At 34.5% G+C, this 19,583-nt stretch overlaps 1 protein-coding gene across 1 annotated transcript; it reads left to right on the forward strand.

The window, feature by feature from the left end:
• Positions 1–11,156: 11,156 nt before the first annotated feature.
• Positions 11,157–14,603, forward strand: LOC110915253. The gene is made up of 10 exons (XM_022159920.2): positions 11,157–11,497; positions 12,252–12,328; positions 12,416–12,496; positions 12,573–12,788; positions 12,856–13,071; positions 13,396–13,465; positions 13,641–13,693; positions 13,810–13,903; positions 14,007–14,104; positions 14,374–14,603. The coding sequence occupies exons 1-10, from the start codon at positions 11,275–11,277 to the stop codon at positions 14,461–14,463; spliced, it is 1,218 nt and encodes a 405-aa protein (XP_022015612.1). The 5' UTR covers positions 11,157–11,274; the 3' UTR covers positions 14,464–14,603.
• Positions 14,604–19,583: the final 4,980 nt, after the last annotated feature.

Below are 19,583 nucleotides of genomic sequence, written 5' to 3' on the forward strand. Positions count from 1 at the left end.
TTTAGGTGCCAAATCCCAAATGACTAGCGTGACCATAAAACCGACATGGTTGGTTTTGTTCAGCAAAAATAAATACAAGAGTTAAATGTCATTTTAATTCATATGTTTGAGCAAGGGCTCTAAACGAACCGAACGTTCAGCAAACAGTTCGTGAACCGTTCGGCGGGAAGTTTGTTTATGTTCGTTCGTTTAGTAAATCAACGAACACGAACAAGAAATTTCTTTCGTTAAGTTAAACGAACGAACATGAACAGAGGTTACGTTCGTTCGTTTATGTTCGTGAACGTTCGGTAATGTGTTCGTTTATATTCGCGAGCATTTAGTAATGAGTTCATTTATGTTTGCTCGTTAATATTTATTTGTGTTAATTAGTTTAAAGGTTTTTATATGTTGTATTTTGTTTTATTATTTCTAGTTTTTAAAATTTTGAAACCCTAGTTATCTTATATGCCTCTCACACCATCCTTCATTTCACTATTTCAAATTTAGTTTGTGTTAAAGCTTGACAAACTTTTAATTTTGTGTTTATCATGTTTTTGATAATCACGCCAACTGTGTTCAGATAATTATGACAAGTGTTTATTTATTTTTTGTGGGTTCTTCGTAATGTTTTTGATGAAAATGCAAATTTTATTCTAAACTGGATATTGTGTTCATAAACGTTGTTTGTGTTCATTTATGTTCATGAACATTTGTTAAAGTTCATTAGCATATGGTAAGTGTTCATGAACAATTCACGAACATGTTCGTTTCCTTAATGAACGAACATGAACAAGAAATCTCGTTCGGTAAGCGTTCGTGAGCAGTTCATGAACAAGCTTGTTCCTTAACGAATGAACACGAACAAAGCCATGTTCGTGTTCGTTCGGTTCGTTTACAGCCCTAGTTTGAGCCATTTTGTCAGTTTAGTCCAAAGGTTTCATTTTTCGCTTGTGGGTATAAAAATGTTTCATCCTTGCCATTTTAGTCCACTGGGTTAACTTCTTTCATTTTTTCTGTTAACGAGAAGGGCAATTCGATCATTTTATATGTAGTTCTGTGAACTAGAAGGGCAATTCAGCCATATAAAATGACCGAATTGTCTTTCTCGTTAACAAAAATAATGAATGAAGTTAACCCAGTGGACTAAAATGGCAAGGATGAAACCTTTTTGAACCCACAGACGAAAAATGAAACCTTTGGACTAAACTGGTAAAATAGCCCAAACCACAGGGACTAAAATGACATTTAACAATCAAGACCTGTTTGTTCTGTGTTGCGACCTGCTATTTACCTCGCTGGAAACCCGAAAGGGTCCAAACCCTCTCCCTATCATTGCGAAACACCCCGACTTGTTCGCAAAGAAACCCTAACGTCGTCGGTTACCTTGTCGGAAACCCAATAGGGTCATAACCCTCTATTGTTGCAAACCATCCGTACATCATGGTTTATTTAGCCTCCAATTTTCAAGTGATAGTTACTCTCTCTTTAACATTGTGGCTATAGAAGGAAGCAAGCAACACTTTACATTATGTTGGTGATGTTGAGGTGGTGGTGGTAGAGGGAGAGAGAGGGTTCTAGGTAATATACATATATTATTTATATATGAGTGGGGTTCGGCTACAAAGTCCAAATTTCTTAAAAAATGTAAAAAGTTATAAAACACTATAATTTCAGGCATAAAACACACCTAGAACCAACAAATAACAGAGTGATTATTACTAAAACACCATATTCAGACCCTAATGGTCCATAAAAACTTCAAACACACCATCCTAGAACTGTGAATATAAAACACAACATGTTAATCAACAAAACACACAATAATGTTTGTCATTTCATAATCAGAGTATTATCATCCAAAACACAACACCAAACCACATATAATCTTCATTATGTTATTTGTGGGTTTTAGTGTTTTTTTGTAGTTGACATTATGGTGTTTTATAACTTTTTACATGTTTATGGAATTTAGACTTTGTAGCCAATCTTAGTCATTATTATATAAATTTTTTAAAATTATTTTTGTTATATTGTTAATTTAGATATTTATATATCGGGTAAAAAAAATACTAAACCACCCTTGGTGTGATAAGAACTAATGTTAAAATTTAACTAAATTAGACATAGAGGACACAATGTGTAGCATTTGAAAACAGTTACTACATATACATTTCTAAGTTAGGGAAATAGTGCCAGGCAGCTGGCCTGGCATTCCCTATTGACCAACCCATTTTTAATTTAATTTTATTCACAACTTAAAATTACGGTTTCGTCCTTTGTTTAAAATTACGTTTTTGCCCCTAATTTAACATAAAATTATCTTTTTTCCCTGGCTCAAAATTTACGCTTTTGCCCTCAGTTCAAAAACCCATTTCTAATTCTACTCCCACTTTAAATTTACGGTTTCACCCTCCGTCTAAAATTACGCTTTTACTGCCCCCTTCAAAATAAAAATATGTTTTTGCCCTTAGCTCAAAATTACGATTTTGCCCCTCCAACTCAAAATTACGTTTTTGCCCACAATTCAAAATAAAATTATGTTTTCCCCCATAATCAAAGTTATGATTTTGCCTTCAGTTTAAAATTATGATTTCGCCCCCCGTCCAACATATTTTTACGATTTTGCCCTCTATTCAAAATTATGATTTTCCTCTCATTTAAAAAATTACGATTTCTCCCCCCAGTTAAAAATTATGATCTTGCCATCATTTTACCTTTTTTTTTGCAAAACTATAGTACTGTTTTATTTTGCTTGGTTGACTCAATATAACTTTTATTGTGTCAAGCAGTTGTCTAACATTCGCTCATTGGTCCTGACAAATTAGTATTTTACCCCCAGCTCAAAATTACAGACATGTTATTGTTTTAATTTTTTTAGCAAAACTATGGTAGTGTTTTCGTTTAATTGGTTGTCTCGATGTATTTTTTTAAATCGTGTTATAAGTAATATGTACAAGTAACCTAAATATATGCATACATGTTATGAAACTAAGAAATATTTGATTTAACGCCCTGCAACGCGGGCGGGCATAAGTGTAATTTTTATTCGTCCAGGCACGCCTGGTACATACTCATTTGTCCTGAAAAATTACAATTTCTCTCTCAGTTTAAAATTATATGTTGGTCAGTTCTGTTTAGACATAACGGAAAACATGAAAACATACCTTTGATTGCATCAGCACAGGCCAACAGAGAATCCAGATGGAGACGCAGCAACAGTGTTTGACATGATTGTCAGCTTGATCTGGTTCCTCCTTAGGATGCAATCTAATGATGGTGATGATGAGAAACCGACAAGGGAATCGGTTATGGAGAGGAGGCGAGATTGATGTTATATGTTATTAGGGTTTGTGTAATTGTCTAACTCTTTAACCTCCACACTATTCTCCTTATATATGCACCCAGGAGGAAACCCTAATTAGTTAATAAGGGTAATTAGGCCCATCAACAATTACCAACTAATTATTTAATAGGATTGTTATATATTTTGATCCATATAATGTAAATGATTATAATGGCTACTAGATTAAATATTATACCATAATATATTTAATCTTACATTCTCCCACTTAGCCGAGTAATCATTTACTATGAGTATTAGATAAGCCTGATCAGGAGTTAACACTCATTTTAGCCTTAAACAAGTACTATAGCAGAGAAATACAGCCGTTGAATCATTATGCGACTCAGGACCCCCATTAGTCATACTATAGCCTTAATTTAAAACCTAATTGTTATGATCAAAATACGCATAAGCCCTTTGTTTGATTTGTAACTTTATTTGTCTATATGCCATTATGTCGACTTGACATATTCTTAGAGACATACAAAATCAAACTGATGAGGAAAATTAACTAATAATTAGTCATTCATAGTACGATATGCAGTTGCGCACGACCATTAATTAATACCCGTCTATGAGCTCTCTTAATAAGACTTATGGGTAATAGCCCTTCAGTTATAGGATCCTTAAGCATATCATGAATGTATTCGATACAAACTTAGTTTCCTCAATTCGCTCATAAACGAATAATTAATTGCGTATCGAAACTTAATGCAGCACCTCTTGAACTGTTACTGTTCAAGGAGTCATGGTAGCTGACTTTATCACACTAAGTCTTCAAAACATTATATGGAGTTAATAAACTTATGAGTCCACTGATATATTTCCAACAACATTTAGTGACTATATTATGTCGTTATAACTTAGGTTGTTATTATCAGTTTATTATGACTCCTCCATGAGATAGGTTTTGTCTGCTGACATAAGGATATCCCGAAATTACATTTTGTCATCTTTGAATATCACAAAGTTAGAGTAATAAACCGGTTTTTAGTTCTCACTTTTTCTTCAAATTTCAGCCTCTCGTTTCTTTTAAAGATATTATAATACTCCATTAGATGCTTCACATTAATCTAGACAAATCTAGTGTGTTGCAATGTGAGTAATATCTAAACGAATATAGACGGTAAACTTACATAAGGCTTCTAATTAATGAAGCATAAATAAATAATCTCATTTACCATATTATCCTCTGAAGGAGAGCAGTATTGTTTGTTATATATGTAAGGACCCATTTAAGGTTAAACTTATGGAACAAAACTAATGTCCCATTGGGTCTATCTCAGTATGTTGTGATATCAATTACGTAAGAGATATCTCTGAGATCTATTATATCAAAGTTTGTGTTAACAATGCTTTGACTTATGTAACATATACTTGTCAAAAGAATATCATCTATATAGACAAGTTTATCTTAGTTGCTCCCACTCATTTTGAGGTAGGTACATTAATCCACTTGGTTGTTGATGAAAATAATTACGTTATGATGTTTGCATTAACCCATACATGGATTTTATTGGCTTAGAAATAAAATGTTCTTTAACCTTCAGTTTGGAACTTTCAGGTTGTTATCTAATGAACATGTAAATGTGTCAGCCATTTGTTAGGGAAAATTGTTTTAATGTTCATCTAATGTAGCTTAAAACTATTATAAGCTACTAGAACAGTGATGATCCTCAAAGAAATCTTTGATAATTTATCTCTTCCTAAGTATAACCTTTGACAATCAATCATGCTTCTTAGTGTCTTAACGCTTATATCAGGATTTGGTTTAGTTGTAAACACTCTTAGGTAATTCAATCAAATCCCAAACGTTATACGAACACATAAAATCAGTTTTACTAGAATATAATTTTATTCCATTAAGAATATTGATTGACACTAATGGCTTAATTTGAAGAGATAGGATCAATAAACTTTTCCAAAATCCATTTCAACTTCAGTTAGGGAGGTTATGTAATCATCAAAGTTAGTAGGCTTTTAAATCTAGATGACCTCCTGAGTTGATTATTGGGTTCATTAGAAGTTTCAGTTTCATGGATTAGCTCTTGGTTAGGTTGCTATCATTTTCAGGATTCTAAGTTTGTAAGAGTTGGTGCAGTATGGTGTACAAGAGGTGTAATCAGAGTTAAATTCGGAGTGAAATTTAATGACACTCTTCCCCCCGCCTCTTGTATTCCTTGTAAGTCATGATAAGGACTTTGATTGCTCCCACTGACCTTAGAAAACTTTAGGAACTCAGCATGCTTAGGGTCAATGTTTAACGACCAACAAATTCTAATAGAGAAACAAGTTAATGACGTTAGTCGTTGTGATTTCTCTTGTTGAGGATTATGTTAGTTTAGGTAAGAAATCTAAGTGTGCCCACAATTAAGCAATAATGAAACTTTTGTAAGTGTAGCATTAAATTTTAAAGAGACAAGTTTTGATGGAACAGTGTCGTGATGGAGCGGTGTCTTGTACAAGAGGTGTAAATTTAGGTAATGTAAAATTTTCATTCCCCCACCTCTTGCAACTATTGCAAGTTATTATTAAGACACTTGATGCTCCCACTGATCTTTAATATCTCTAGAAAAGCTATAAGAGAAGTTTCAATGAGCTACGTGACGTGGGAACCTATCATATATACGTTAGACTTTATTTGATTTCTTTAATGTCCAGATATCATAAGAAAATTTAGGGACATATTTAATAGAAATCTTAATAAGTATATATATATATATATATATATATATATATATATATATATATATATATATATATGAATAGATTTCTTCTAAGACCGTGAGCCATATGCGACAAAATTTAGATACAAGTTGATAGTTTGTTAAATGATAAGTGAATTATGTCTGAATATTCCATTTGGAATAAGTTCCACGAATGTCAATGAATGACTTATGATGGACCCATACTTATTCCTTAAGCCAAGTAATATTTAGGGCTGTAACGTCATGATTTAAAATCACTTAGAATGAGATTAGTTGAAAAATCATCCTCATGAACCATGTCATGATTTCTCATGAATTTTGGTTATAATGGATGAAATTTATAAGTCTCATTTTGTCAAATTCTCATTTGCATGATGACAAAAGTTGTGAAAATGTAAGGTATCATCTAGTTTCATCTTAGTAATGTTTCTATCCATATATTTAGAACAAATAAGATGAGAGTTTAAGATAAATGTGACTTTATGTTGACTATGCAAACCTCACAACCTTCATGACATAGCCTTAGTAATGATACTATATTCTGATTAATGTTCAGAATGTGTAAGGTATCGAAAAGCTTTGTTAAAGACTGCTTATTATGGTTCTTATAGCCTTAACAATTAGTTTTGTCACTAACTCTCATGTTAGTTATTTGTCGAGTTCTGGTAAGGAAACGTACGAAACTAGAGTCAACTAATCATGTGTTAATTGGAATATTAAAATTACCAGACTTAAATATCATTAGTAAGTGACTATCTAATTAATTTATCCAACTGTTCTTTAGAATAATGGATAGTCTCGTTGCTTATGCCTAGTCTAATGACATAATTATGCAGTGAGATTTTCCCTTGAAGAACCTTAGAGTTGGAATTTTGTACTTGTATTTTGACTATGGATCTTAGAACAATCATCTTTTAAAGTTTAAGTGGTCGTAAGGTGAGTAACAACTTATTTTCCAGCTTCAGACATTTATTTCTTTGTACATATGTTGCTTATCAACACACTCATTATACTTTGGTACTTTTGAGTGTTATAGTTGATTTATAAGGCATCAAATTGTACAAGTGAAAATCTTAGTATGTAATGTACTGGAAAAAATGTACTTATTTCCATGCGTAAGCCCTTAACTTTATGGGTCATGGTATTGTACATTATAATATATTCACATACACCACTTAACTTTATAGTTTAGAATTTTAAATGAAGGCATGCATCTTAGGAATTCTTGTGATTATTCCATATATAATAGATTAGTCTTAGGAAAGAATTAATCTGGAATAACCTTTTAGTGATAGCATTTATGTTAGAGATATCTTGATTATCATAAGAGACATCATATTTGATTTATCCTAATCATCATGCTCTACTTTTCTTCTGTATTACTCATTATTAGAAGAGAGTAGTAGCATCATCGTGTCTTAAGAGATAATCAAGGATTTAATTTAAGAGCTAATTCTTATAGAAACTTTAAATAAAGCAAAACATTTTAGGTTTAGGAATTAGAGTAGATGAGATGTATATAGAAGAAAATTATAGTGAGTAAAATTATGGGTACTAAGAATAAGACAGACGAAATGATCATAAAAATTAATTGAGGATCATTAATATAAGGATCATTATGTGAAGAGGTTGTGATATGTCTATTACTAACATCAAAATAATAGACTATTTAAAGTTCTACTTAAACAAAGACAAATCAGCTTTAGCCAGAAGTGTAATCATTTAAGCATGTGTGCAAAGTGGTTGTAACAAATCAGCTTTGGCCAGAAATTGAGACAATCACTTTAGTTATGCACTTGTTAAGTATGCCATCTATGAAGGAATTAAATCAGCTTTGGCCAGATATTAAGACATTCATGTTTATGATGCACACTTAACATAGCTTTCGTAATACTTGAACGATAAGTAGATGCATCAAATTAGCTTTGGCCAGAAGTGATACATCAGAAGCTCATTCAGGTTAAGCCATTTTGGTTTTGTAAAACATTATTTGATCCTCGTTAATTAACTAACTAATTACAAAAACCAATCATTTAATTGCAAACCACCTGTTAGCGCGGATCAAACTCCGCGGTGAGTTCGCTGGGGTTTGCAGGGGAACAACGTACCCCCGCACGGGGTTCGGGGCGGAGCCCCGAGCTAAGTCTTAGTTCACATTAAACAACCTAAAATAATGAGGTTTCGAGTGAGATCTCGACTCAGTTATGAGGTCTCGAGTGAGATCTCGAGTCAAGTCTCGACTCAACTTGTAAAAATTATGAGGTCTCGACTCATTAAGGTCTCGAGTCGCAACCTCAGTCTCGAGTCGTAATCATGGTCTCGACTACTGTGTTTTATGAGATCTCGAGTGCTTGATGAGATCTCGAGTCGCAACCATGGTCTCGAGTGATGAAGATTGAAGCCCTTTGTCGAAACCTCAGTGGTCTCGAGTCGAAACCTTATGGTCTCGAGTTGAAACCGTTGTCTCGAGTCATGAACCTTATGGTTTCGAGTCGAGTTCTTGTGGTCTCGAGTCGAGACCTTTGTCTCGGGTGGTTAAAACTTATCTCGAAACTTCTGTTACAGCTATTAATGTGAAAACATAACCGAAAATTCGAATTGTTAGGGATTTTGAGATATGGTTTCCTGTTTTAATGATGATCTAATTTTATCATAATATTTCGAAAATTATAACTGTATATCTTTTAACAGTTTTCGAATAAACTTAACAGATTAAATTGGATCAAACAGGTAAATAACACTCAAAAATCCAAATTATATTCCAAAACATAAAGGAATTTCGAATTTTCCTAAGAACACATGATGAACCCTAAAAAATAAAAACATAATTCTGGAACCCGAAACCTGAAAATTAATGTTTTTATACAGATTTCGGACATAAAAATTAACCCATTTGATTTCGGCTCACATAATTAATCAACTTAGCCTTTCAAAATAGTGATTTCGCCAACATTAAAGGGACTCGAAACCGGCTGTTCTGGTTTATTAAGTTTTCAAAACTCTGTTTTCCAGATTTCAATCCCAGAATAATGGATAGGAAAACAGAACTGACTAATCAACATAAGCTCTGATACCACATGTTGGTCAGTTCTGTTTAGACATAATGGAAAACATGAAAACATACCTTTGATTGCATCAGCACAGGCCAACAGAGAATCCAGATGGAGACGCAGCAACAGTGTTTGACATGATTGTCAGCTTGATCTGGTTCCTTCTTAGGGTGCAATCTAATGATGGTGATGATGAGAAACCGACAAGGGAATCGGTTATGGAGAGGAGGCGAGATTGATGTTATATGTTATTAGGGTTTGTGTAATTGTCTAACTCTTTAACCTCCACACTATTCTCCTTATATATGCACCCAGGAGGAAACCCTAATTAGTTAATAAGGGTAATTAGGCCCATCAACAATTACCAACTAATTATTTAATAGGATTATTATATATTTTGATCCATATAATGTAAATGATTATAATGGCTACTAGATTAAATATTATACCATAATATATTTAATCTTACATTATAGTCTTTCTATTGTTTTAGTTTTTTTAGTAAAAGTATGGTAGTGTTTTTGTTTTAATTGGTTGACTCGATGTAATTTTTTTTTAGATCGTGTTATAAGTAGTATGTACAGGTAACCGAAACACAGACATACATATTATGAGAGAGAAATATTCGGCTTATTGCCACGCAACGCGGGTGGGGCAAAAACTAGTTAACTATAAAACTCTCGAATTATATTATATTATATGGGTGGAGATACAATAGGAAGTTTATTTGGCTAGGAAGGATAGGAAGTGATCTTGACCATCCATTAAGTTAATCAAGGGCTAAGATTAAATCAGGGAAATTGAAAGGAAGAAAAGAGGCGCGTGAGTTTGTTCAAGGGCATTCTAGTCAATCCAAGCCAATAGTTTCTCTCTCCTCCAATTCCCCCCCATTTTTTAAACGTTAATAACTCTTTCATACGACATTATTTTTTTATAAAAATTGCACCAAAAAACGAGCGTTTTTTTATCTTTAAAACGAGTATACTATTGCTATATTAAAAAAAAAAAAATTAAAACCCAGTTGCGTAAAACGCAATAGAAAACCACCAGTTACGTAAAACGCAATGAAAAAAAAAACCTAAAAAATGACATTTTTCTAAAACACAATGCACCAAAAACACAAAGAAATGACTTATTTGTAAAACGCAATGGCCAGAAAACACATAAAATGTGTTTTACCTAAAACGCAATGCACCAAAAACACAAAGAAATGACTTATTTGTAAAACGCAATGACCAGAATACACACAGAAATGTCTTATTTGTAAAACGCAATGGCCAGAAAACACATAAAAAAGTGTTTTACCTAAAATGCAATGCACCAAAAACACAAAGAAATGTCTTATATGTAAAACGCAATGGCCAGAAAACACTTAAAAATGACTCATTCTAAAACGCAATGGACTGAAAACACCTAAAAAATGTGTTTTACCTAAACGAGCCAATTTATGGAAAATTAATTTTTCTGATGCGTTTTTAGTACGGCTCTGCCCCTGGGACCCCGCCAGGGGCTGCCGCCCCCGGACCCCCGCAAAGATGGTAAAACGCAATGACTAAATCAAAAACCCAGATCATGAAAATGAAATTAAAGAATTTCTTACATGGATCGAAGCCGATTTCTTCATCAATTGACAAAATTTGAATGATAGAAACACTTATCAATGCTCGAATCGAACGAATCGAGTGATTATCTCCAAAATCATCGGAAAAAACGAGATTTTTTTATGAAATTAAACTGGGTTTTCTTCAAAAAAAGCTGAAGAACACGTTGATCGGATTCTGAATCATTGATTGGTGATGAAAATCGCACTATAATGTAGTGATTATTGAGATAGAAAGTGAAGAAATAGTTGAAGATGGTGAGTTTTGAAAATGGTGGGTTTTTGAATTTACTAGATTTTGAAAAAGGAAGAAGAAGGAGTTGGATTAACTAAAATACCCTTTCTCTTTATTTTAAAATTTGGCACATGTCATAATTCTATGGCTTCCTATCCTTCCTAGCAAAAATTAACTTTCCCTATATTATATTATATTATAAAAAAAGAACAATTGAAAGTTGGTATAACCGAAAAGAAAATGAATTTGCGTGTAGCTCTGAAAATGAATTGGTGAGTGAAACTTAAAAGAAAAAGAGATTACAAACAAGAAATGATGCAAAATGTACAAGCAATTGGCAACCGGGAAAAGAAAGAATGAAGACGACACACTTCCAGCTCCCTCCAACTACTACCACGTGCCGGAGGTCTCTGCGGGCCCCATCATCATCAAGACTCCACTATAAACAACAACACAGATCTCACCACTCCAATATCACTGTTGTTCACAACATGGACGCCGGCGATGCAGCAGCAGCAGCAGCAGCTAAACTCCGTTCTCAGTTCCTTCAACTTCTTTCCACTCGCCGTTCTGCTCAAGGTACTCGCTTCTTCAGTTACATTTCATACCCCTAACTCAGTTTGTTTGTGCAATCAACTCAATTACTATCAATCTAGTTTTAAACATTAAAGCAACTGCAATTCGTTTGATATAAAAAAAGACGCAAATCAAATGTGGATAATAGACTTTTGAAACTAAAAAAAAATTAGTTTGAACCCTAGAGTTATGTTGCTGTCTTGACATTATGATTAATTAATTGCCAGAAATCCCTATTATTATGAATTTATTAGTTAGGGTTTATTGTAATCTTGTTATCATAATTAGGCTAAAAATCATTTTGTTAGGATTCCTTCCTCTGTAATTATCATCATTGTACTTTATACACAATACCTTATGGGGTTTTAATTGTTCTATGGATTTGTGATATGATCATCGTTGTAAAAATCGCTAGGCGCACTAGCGCTTAACCGGGATTAATATGATTGGAATTTAAAATGTATCGTTTAAAAATTAAATATATATTTTTTCATAATTTATTAATTAGATTGGATTAATAAGTATAATTTTTCAAATACTTCAAAGATTTTGACAAGGTTTGACCGATTTTAACTGAAAGTTGACTGCCATTGACCGACGACTAGGTGAAATTGAATCTGTAAACTACTGATTGCTGATTAATCACGATTTTTACAACACTTAATATGAAGATTTCATTGAAGATTTGAAATGTGATTTCATCTCTTTGTTTGTCAAATTATTTGTTCATGGTCATCATATATATTATTGTTTTTAGTTCCACTTGAGGTGAAACCTGCAAAGCCTGTAAAGGAACCCTTATATCAGGGAACACCACCACCGCCATCTAGTGAGGTCAGCATAACGACGGTTATAAGGCATGTTTTACCTTAGTGTTTGTAATCTTTGTCAGAAGTTATCTTATTTGAACGTTATTCATAGGCAATGGAAGCATGTCCTAAAGCCGATATTCCCAACTTCGAACAACTCCTTAACGAAGAAAACTTGTACTTAACCACCGAGGTAAACCACTTTCTCACCTCAATCTGATGAAGAAATTAAGTTTACACGACGTAACTTGTTATTGTATTCAAATTAGGAAGGAGAGCAAGGGCATTTGCCTGTGCTCATCTTGAGTATGAAAGAAAGTACACGTTCAAGACGGCCAGCTACCGTTTTTCTTCATAGCACAAATAAGTGCAAAGAGTGGGTACGCCCGTTACTTGAGGCGTATGCTTCACGTGGATATATTGCAGTTGCCATTGATTCTCGTTACCATGGAGAACGAGCCAAAAACCAAACTACATATGAAGATGTGAGCATTAAATTTCTTTTTAATCTTAATTGAAACTGTAATTAAATTCTGTATATTCTGGATGCAGGCTCTTGTTTCATCATGGAAAAATGGAGATACAATGCCATTCATATTTGACACGGCGTGGGATCTTGTAAAGTTGGCTGATTATCTTACGGCTAGAGACGATATAGACCATTCCAAGATAGGAATTACCGGGGAATCACTTGGAGGAATGCATGCATGGTTTGGTGCTTTTCTTGACACGCGTTATTCGGTGGTTGTCCCCATAATTGGTATTCAGGTATGTCAGAAGGGTGGGTCCATTCGTGTATGTTTTCTAATAGGTCAAATGGGTTTGTGAAATGGGACGCACAATGTTTATTTAGTTAGTTAGTGCATGAGATTATTTTTAATAAAAATATAATTCATTATTGTTATATCATGAGTTTGTGATTATATTTTAGCAAACTAATTATTCATAAATAAATAAATTGTTATGGGTCAACTCAATACACCTTTTGCAAGATTTTACTCTCTTGACCCGTTTTCCGCCTATTGTGAAAAGCATTCAGTTGATGAGATGAGAATGATACTAAAGGAAGCTGAATGTGATGTGGTTGTGTAGGGGTTTCGCTGGGCCATAGATAATGATCGATGGCAAGCTAGAGTGGACAGTATCAGGTCTGTATTTGAAGGTAAGAAGCCATGCTTTCTAAAAGAAAGATAATTTTTTTTTTTTTTTAATATTTCCACTTCCATGTTTGATAAATTGCTTCTTCCGTTTATGCCACGGTTTTTTCTTTCTTAATTTGATTCAAGTCTCTTTACAAATGAGGGCTTATGCATTTTAGCGTTGGCTTGTTGTTTCAGAAGCACGGATTGACTTAGGGAAGAGTATCATCGACAAAGAAGTAGTGGAAAAGGTGTGTTTCCATCCTAATATTTTTTTCAATATAAATGGTTATCATAGCTTCAAAACGTATCATTAAAATTAAATTTCTTGGATAAAGAGTTATTTCTCAAGTACTTTTGTGACCAGGTTTGGGACAGGATAGCTCCTGGGTTGGCAAGGGAGTTTGATTCAAATTATACAGTCCCACTCATTGCGTCACGCCCTTTATTGATTTTGAATGGTGAAATGACTGATCTACCCTTCATATTCATGCGAAATGTATTTTCTGTTGATTCGTATTTTGTTTTGAGTTGACATGGGTAAACTGTGTAAAACACACGCAGGTGCAGAAGATCCTCGTTGCCCAATGACAGGTTTGGATGTTACCATATTAAATACATGCAAGGCTTATGAAGAAGCCAATTGCTCAGATAACTTCAAGGTATACTTGACCAGCAATTCTTGTTTACAAGATAAGAAACATGGGCGGGTTAGGTAATGAGTCAAAATGGGCAACTTCGTTGTTAAACGAATACAAAAACTTTAATATTTTGAAATAAAATGATTTAAGTGGTTCTATACATTATAAATACACTCATTTGACCTGTTTATTTTTGCCCCTTTGACTGATTATGAATGTGTTAACCAAACCGAAACAGTAAAGTGTTTATGGTTAGTTGGGTTAACTTAATGTATTGTTGTGAGATGCAGGTGATAGCAGAAGTAGGAATTGGGCATCAGATGACATCGGCAATGGTTAAGGAAGCTAGCAATTGGTTTGACAAGTATCTCAAACCATAGAAATGAATTTGTTATGCCGATTAAATAAAATAAATGTGCATTTGATTTGTGTATGCTTTGTTGTTATGTATCATATGTTTTGTGCATGCTTCACTAAAGCTGTATCAACTTATTTGTATTTATAAAACTTTGTTATGACACCCACCAAAATGCCTTGGATTAACACTAAATCACTATGACCAATAAAAAAGTAAATAGCAAGGCTATGGGGTGTCGAGGGAATGAGTTTAGACAATATTTGTCACATAGGATCATTAATCAAATGTTACACCATCTCCTTCTTGATTGATGGTGGTTATTTGATGATTTTGAGACAAAAATATATTAAAAAAATAAAGGGATACTGGGTTGGGGTCATGACCCCACACCCTTAGACCACACGGTATGGGAGGACATAAAGAATGGGCGTGAAATGCCATGTGGCAACCAAGTCAACATTGTGGTGTGGAGAAAAAAGCAAAGGGTGGGAAATGGCGTGGAAGAGGAAAAAAAATAATAATAAACATCAACTAATCAAAACAAAACCAAACTACACCCATCAATCAAAAGGCTCCATCTCACCTACACAATTGCCCCAACGCCGGTGGAATTCCTCTCGCCCCTTTCCCTACGCCAGCCACAACGCCATCTACGGGGTGGTGTTCCGGCGTGGTTGTGGCTTCCACGCCCACACCGTATGGTCTTAGAGTAGTGGTTTTTGATGGTGGATTAGAGGTGGGTAACATAACACCTATGTGGAGGATCATGGTGATCATGAGGGTCATGACCTCACGTCCTCACCCTTTAGCCTAATAGAAAGAAGCCAACTAGTTGTCATGATTCATGGGGTCGTCTTAAGAGGTCATGCGTGGCGCCCTTGTCTTTCGAGAGCAATCAATTCCGTCTCATTTATTGATATGGGTTAGTAGGATATTTATTTTAAACTATCATCGACTCATGAGGGGAGTGGTACTAGAGGTGCACAAAAAACCCGTACCCGAACTGGACCCGAGAAAAAAAACCAGATTGCCTATTTTTGTACCCATGTATTCTATACCTGTAACTGAACCCGACCCTACCCGCAGGGTATGGATAGGGTATACATTTTGAACTTAATACCCGTATCCGAAATCATACTAGTTTTGAGCTTAAAACTAGTAAATAGCCTCGCGTGTTGCTACGACGTTCTGAAAAAATACATCAAAACGTAGGCTAGCTGAAAACGTACATAAAATAATACAAAAACATATTATATTTGACCCAACCCATTTTCAAAAAAATGAAATTTACATCAAAACATAGAACAGCCGAAAACAGACATAATAATAACATAAGAACATATTATATTTGATCCGACTCATTTTCGGGAAAAATTTACGTCAAAAGGTAAATCAACTTGAATTTATACCCATATATGTACATAAAAAAAACACTTAAACTCGATTATAAAGTCTTTAGAAAGTTAAGTTGTAGTTAGTGTCAGTACGAAAAAGTTGAGGGGTAAAAATATAAATAAATCAAAAACACCAAAAAAAAAAGCAAAAGAACAAAAAAGAAAAAAAAAAACAAATCTCTTTTCAAGCCAAGTTGACAAAACGTAAATCAACTTAAATTTATATTCACATGTACATAAAAATAAACACTTTAGACTCGATTACAAAGTCTATGAAAAGTTAAGGTGTTATAAGTGTCAGGGTAAAAGTATAAAAGATACAAGAAGACAAAAAAAAAAAAAAACAAAACCACAAAAGAGAGAAAAAAACAAATCATTGTTCACACCAAGTTGATAATTGTATTATATATATATAATATATAATAATAACTAGGTTATCCCCCATAAACTTTATGGGGTTGAACCATTTAAATTACATATACAACAAATATAAAATAAAAGGCTACTTGAACTTCCCGGGCGGCAAAAATTAGTTTATATTAATCTATTTATGTCGTTAAATAAAATAAAACAAAATGTTTCACCTTTGCCACCACTGTCACGAAGATGTGGTTATTTAATTAGGCTTAAAAATTTTTTTGATAGGTTACATAGGGTTAGTTGGGTTAATAAAAAATGAGTTTAAATTGGCCAAAACTAAATAGGTTAATGAATTAAAAATCATATCGGGTTGTAAATAATATATTATTGGGTTTTAAATTTTATAGGCTTTTGTTTGATTTTTGTTATATAAAATATATAACAAACTAAAATTTTTGGGCTCACAGGAAAGTGGGACCTTGTCGATACTTCCAGAGAGTTCTTGAAGCTGACTTGACTGAAGACAATATAGTTACCAAAATCTGAACGACGACCATCCAACGAACAAGGGAATTTGTGACAACAGATTGATGAAGGTGTAAAGGCGCCGATGGTTTTTGAAATTAGGGCGACGACATGAAATTACGGTAGAGATATTGATGAGTTTAAATTTGACATTTTTTAAGAGTAAACTGCCATTTTGGTCCCTGTGGTTTGGCCAGTTTTGTCACTTTAGTCCAAATCTCAAACTTATTACATCCAGGGCCCTGTGGTTTGCATTTTGTTGCCATTTTGGTCCAAATTTCAAATTTGACCAGATTCTCCTACTTAAACCCTTCTATTTTGTCTTTACTCTCAGGGGCATTTTGGGTATTTTAAAAATTATTATATTTAATTGTATATATTTAATACCTAAAACAATTATATATAATATATATACACTCACACATACTGAAGTCAGAACTCTCTCTCTCACTCATCTTTCTCACTCTGCTCTCTCTCTCTCTCTGAACTACCACCACCACACCACCACAACCACCATCCCCACCACCGTATCATCACCACCACCATCTCTGCTCTCTCTCTCTATCTGAACTACCACCACCACACCACCACCACCACCACCCCCACCACCGTATCGTCACCACCGTACCTACCACCACCACCACCACCTCCTCCACCGTTCTCAACTACCAGCACCACACCATCACCACCCTCTCTCTTTTTTTCTCTCTCTCTCTCTCTCCTCCTGCCGCCACAAACCACCACCACCGTCTCCAGATTCAATCGATTGATTATCAGAGGAATCGAACCAGTCATCTGTACCGGAATCACCCACCACCACCGTCTCCAGATTCAATCGATTGATTATCAGAGGTGGTTTCTTTGATACAGCGGCGACGGAAGCGGATGGTTGAGGGTTTCTTTTTGGGTGGTGAGTTGAGGCAGTAGCTGCCATATGAATTGAAAGGGGGGGGGGGGGTGGGTGGGTTTTTTTTTGTTTTCGTTAATTTGGTATCAAAGTTGTACAGATTCGTCAGATGGTGTTGCAGGTTTAGGTGATGGTGGAGGCGGTGGCTTTTGATTTAGGGAAGGGTGGGGATGGTGGTGGTTGAGAGGAATCCAGGGGAGTGGATGTGGTGGTAGTAGGTGGGGGTAGCAGTGGTGCTGATGAAGGAGGTTTTGTTGATGAAAATGGTGCTGATGAACTGCAGATTGAAGATGGTGCTGATGAACTGCAGGTTTTGTTGATGAAAATGGTTTTGTTGATTGCAGGTTTTGTTGATGATTGCAGATTTTGTTGATGAAAATGGTTTTGTTGATTGCATGTTTTGTTGATGAACTGCAGGTTTTGTTGATGATTGCAGATTGAAGATGGTGCTGATGAACTGCAGATTGAAGAAGGTGCTGATGAACTGTAGGTTTTGTTGATGAAAATGGTGCTGATGAACTGCAGATTGAAGATTGAAGATGAAGAATCGATGAAAATGATGATGATTTGACTTTGTATGGTGCTGATGAACTGCAGATTGAAGATGAAGATTGAAGGGGTTGAAGATGAAGAACCGATGATGATGATGATTATTGATATGGCGGTGGTGGCATTCGATCGGAACCGATGAAGATGATGATTATTGATTTTGTGAATGTCTGTATGTATATATATATATATATATAATATATAATTAATTTTGTGTTAATTTATTAAAAAAAGTAAAGGAGGGTGGGGTGGGGTGGGGTGGGGTGGGGTGGGGTGGGGTGGGTAGTTGGGCATGCAAAATGACCAAAATGCCCCTTTAGAAAAGGACAAAAAAACAGGTTGCAACAGTGAAAAATTAGGGTTTTTGAAATTTGGACCAAAATGTCAACAAAATGCAAACCACAGGGCCCTGAATGTAATAAGTTTGAGATTCGGACTAAAGTGGCAAAACTGGCCAAACCACAGAGATCAAAATGGCAGTTTACTCTTTTTTTTAATGAAAAATATGAAATTTGTGGGCTTTTTTTTTTTTTTTTTAACATAAGTACATGTTCTATTATTTATAAAGTAAAGGACATCCACTTAAAAATAGTACAAACATAAAAGATGAAAACTGAAAATTACTCCAAAAATTAAAAAAAAAAACATCAATGAAAACAGATTGATATTCTCAAAATATCAAACACCACTAGCGCGCTGACTCTCGTCACCTTTTCCTTTCTCTCTTTAAAAAACCCACAACCTACGCCTCCGACAACGATCACCGCAACCACCACGGCAACCATCCTCACTATCTGCTACATCATCGACCAGCATCACTCTTTATTTTCTCTCCCTCTAAAAACCCTAATTTCCACATTCTCTCTCTAAAAACTACCTTTATTTATCAGATTCAGTCTCCAGTGATGGTGGGTCCCTATGTTTGTACTCTCTGCAACCATCGTTGTACCCACTAATGCTTTGTATACACTAATTTTGAAAAGAAAAAAAAAAACCTATATTTGTACTCTCTGTTTCCATGTTTGTACCATAATTTTGGGAAAAAAAGTTACGAACCAATAATGTACTACATAATACCATTATTGATATTGAGTTAAATGTAAAATCGAAGAATACCGTATCATATATGTTCGGTTAGTACTATTAAGGTACAATGGTGTTAAAAGTCACGAACCAATAATGTACTACATAATACCATTAATGATATTGAGCTAAATTTAAAATCGAATACCGTACTATATATGTCTGGCCAATACTACGGTACTAGTACTGTAGAGGTGTTTTTTTTTTTTTTTTTTTTTTTATTTCTGTATCCCTGGTAAGGTGTGGTTGGGAAGTTGTGGGCATGACACGTGTAAAGAAACAAAATTCTGTTACAATGTTATTATAAAACGTAGAGAAAATATA

This window comes from Helianthus annuus, chromosome 16 (assembly GCF_002127325.2).
Source record: "Helianthus annuus cultivar XRQ/B chromosome 16, HanXRQr2.0-SUNRISE, whole genome shotgun sequence".
In the NCBI taxonomy this organism is placed as follows: domain Eukaryota; kingdom Viridiplantae; phylum Streptophyta; class Magnoliopsida; order Asterales; family Asteraceae; genus Helianthus; species Helianthus annuus.

Excerpts from the sequence above, each read along its gene's own strand:
- LOC110915253 (XM_022159920.2), top strand. The coding sequence starts at position 11,275 with ATGAAGACGACACACTTCCAGCTCCCTCCAACTACTACCACGTGCCGG. Across the intron at positions 13,072-13,395 it reads TCCCCATAATTGGTATTCAG|GGGTTTCGCTGGGCCATAGA; the intron begins GTATGTCAGAAG and ends GTGGTTGTGTAG. Across the intron at positions 13,466-13,640 it reads TATCAGGTCTGTATTTGAAG|AAGCACGGATTGACTTAGGG; the intron begins GTAAGAAGCCAT and ends TTGTTGTTTCAG.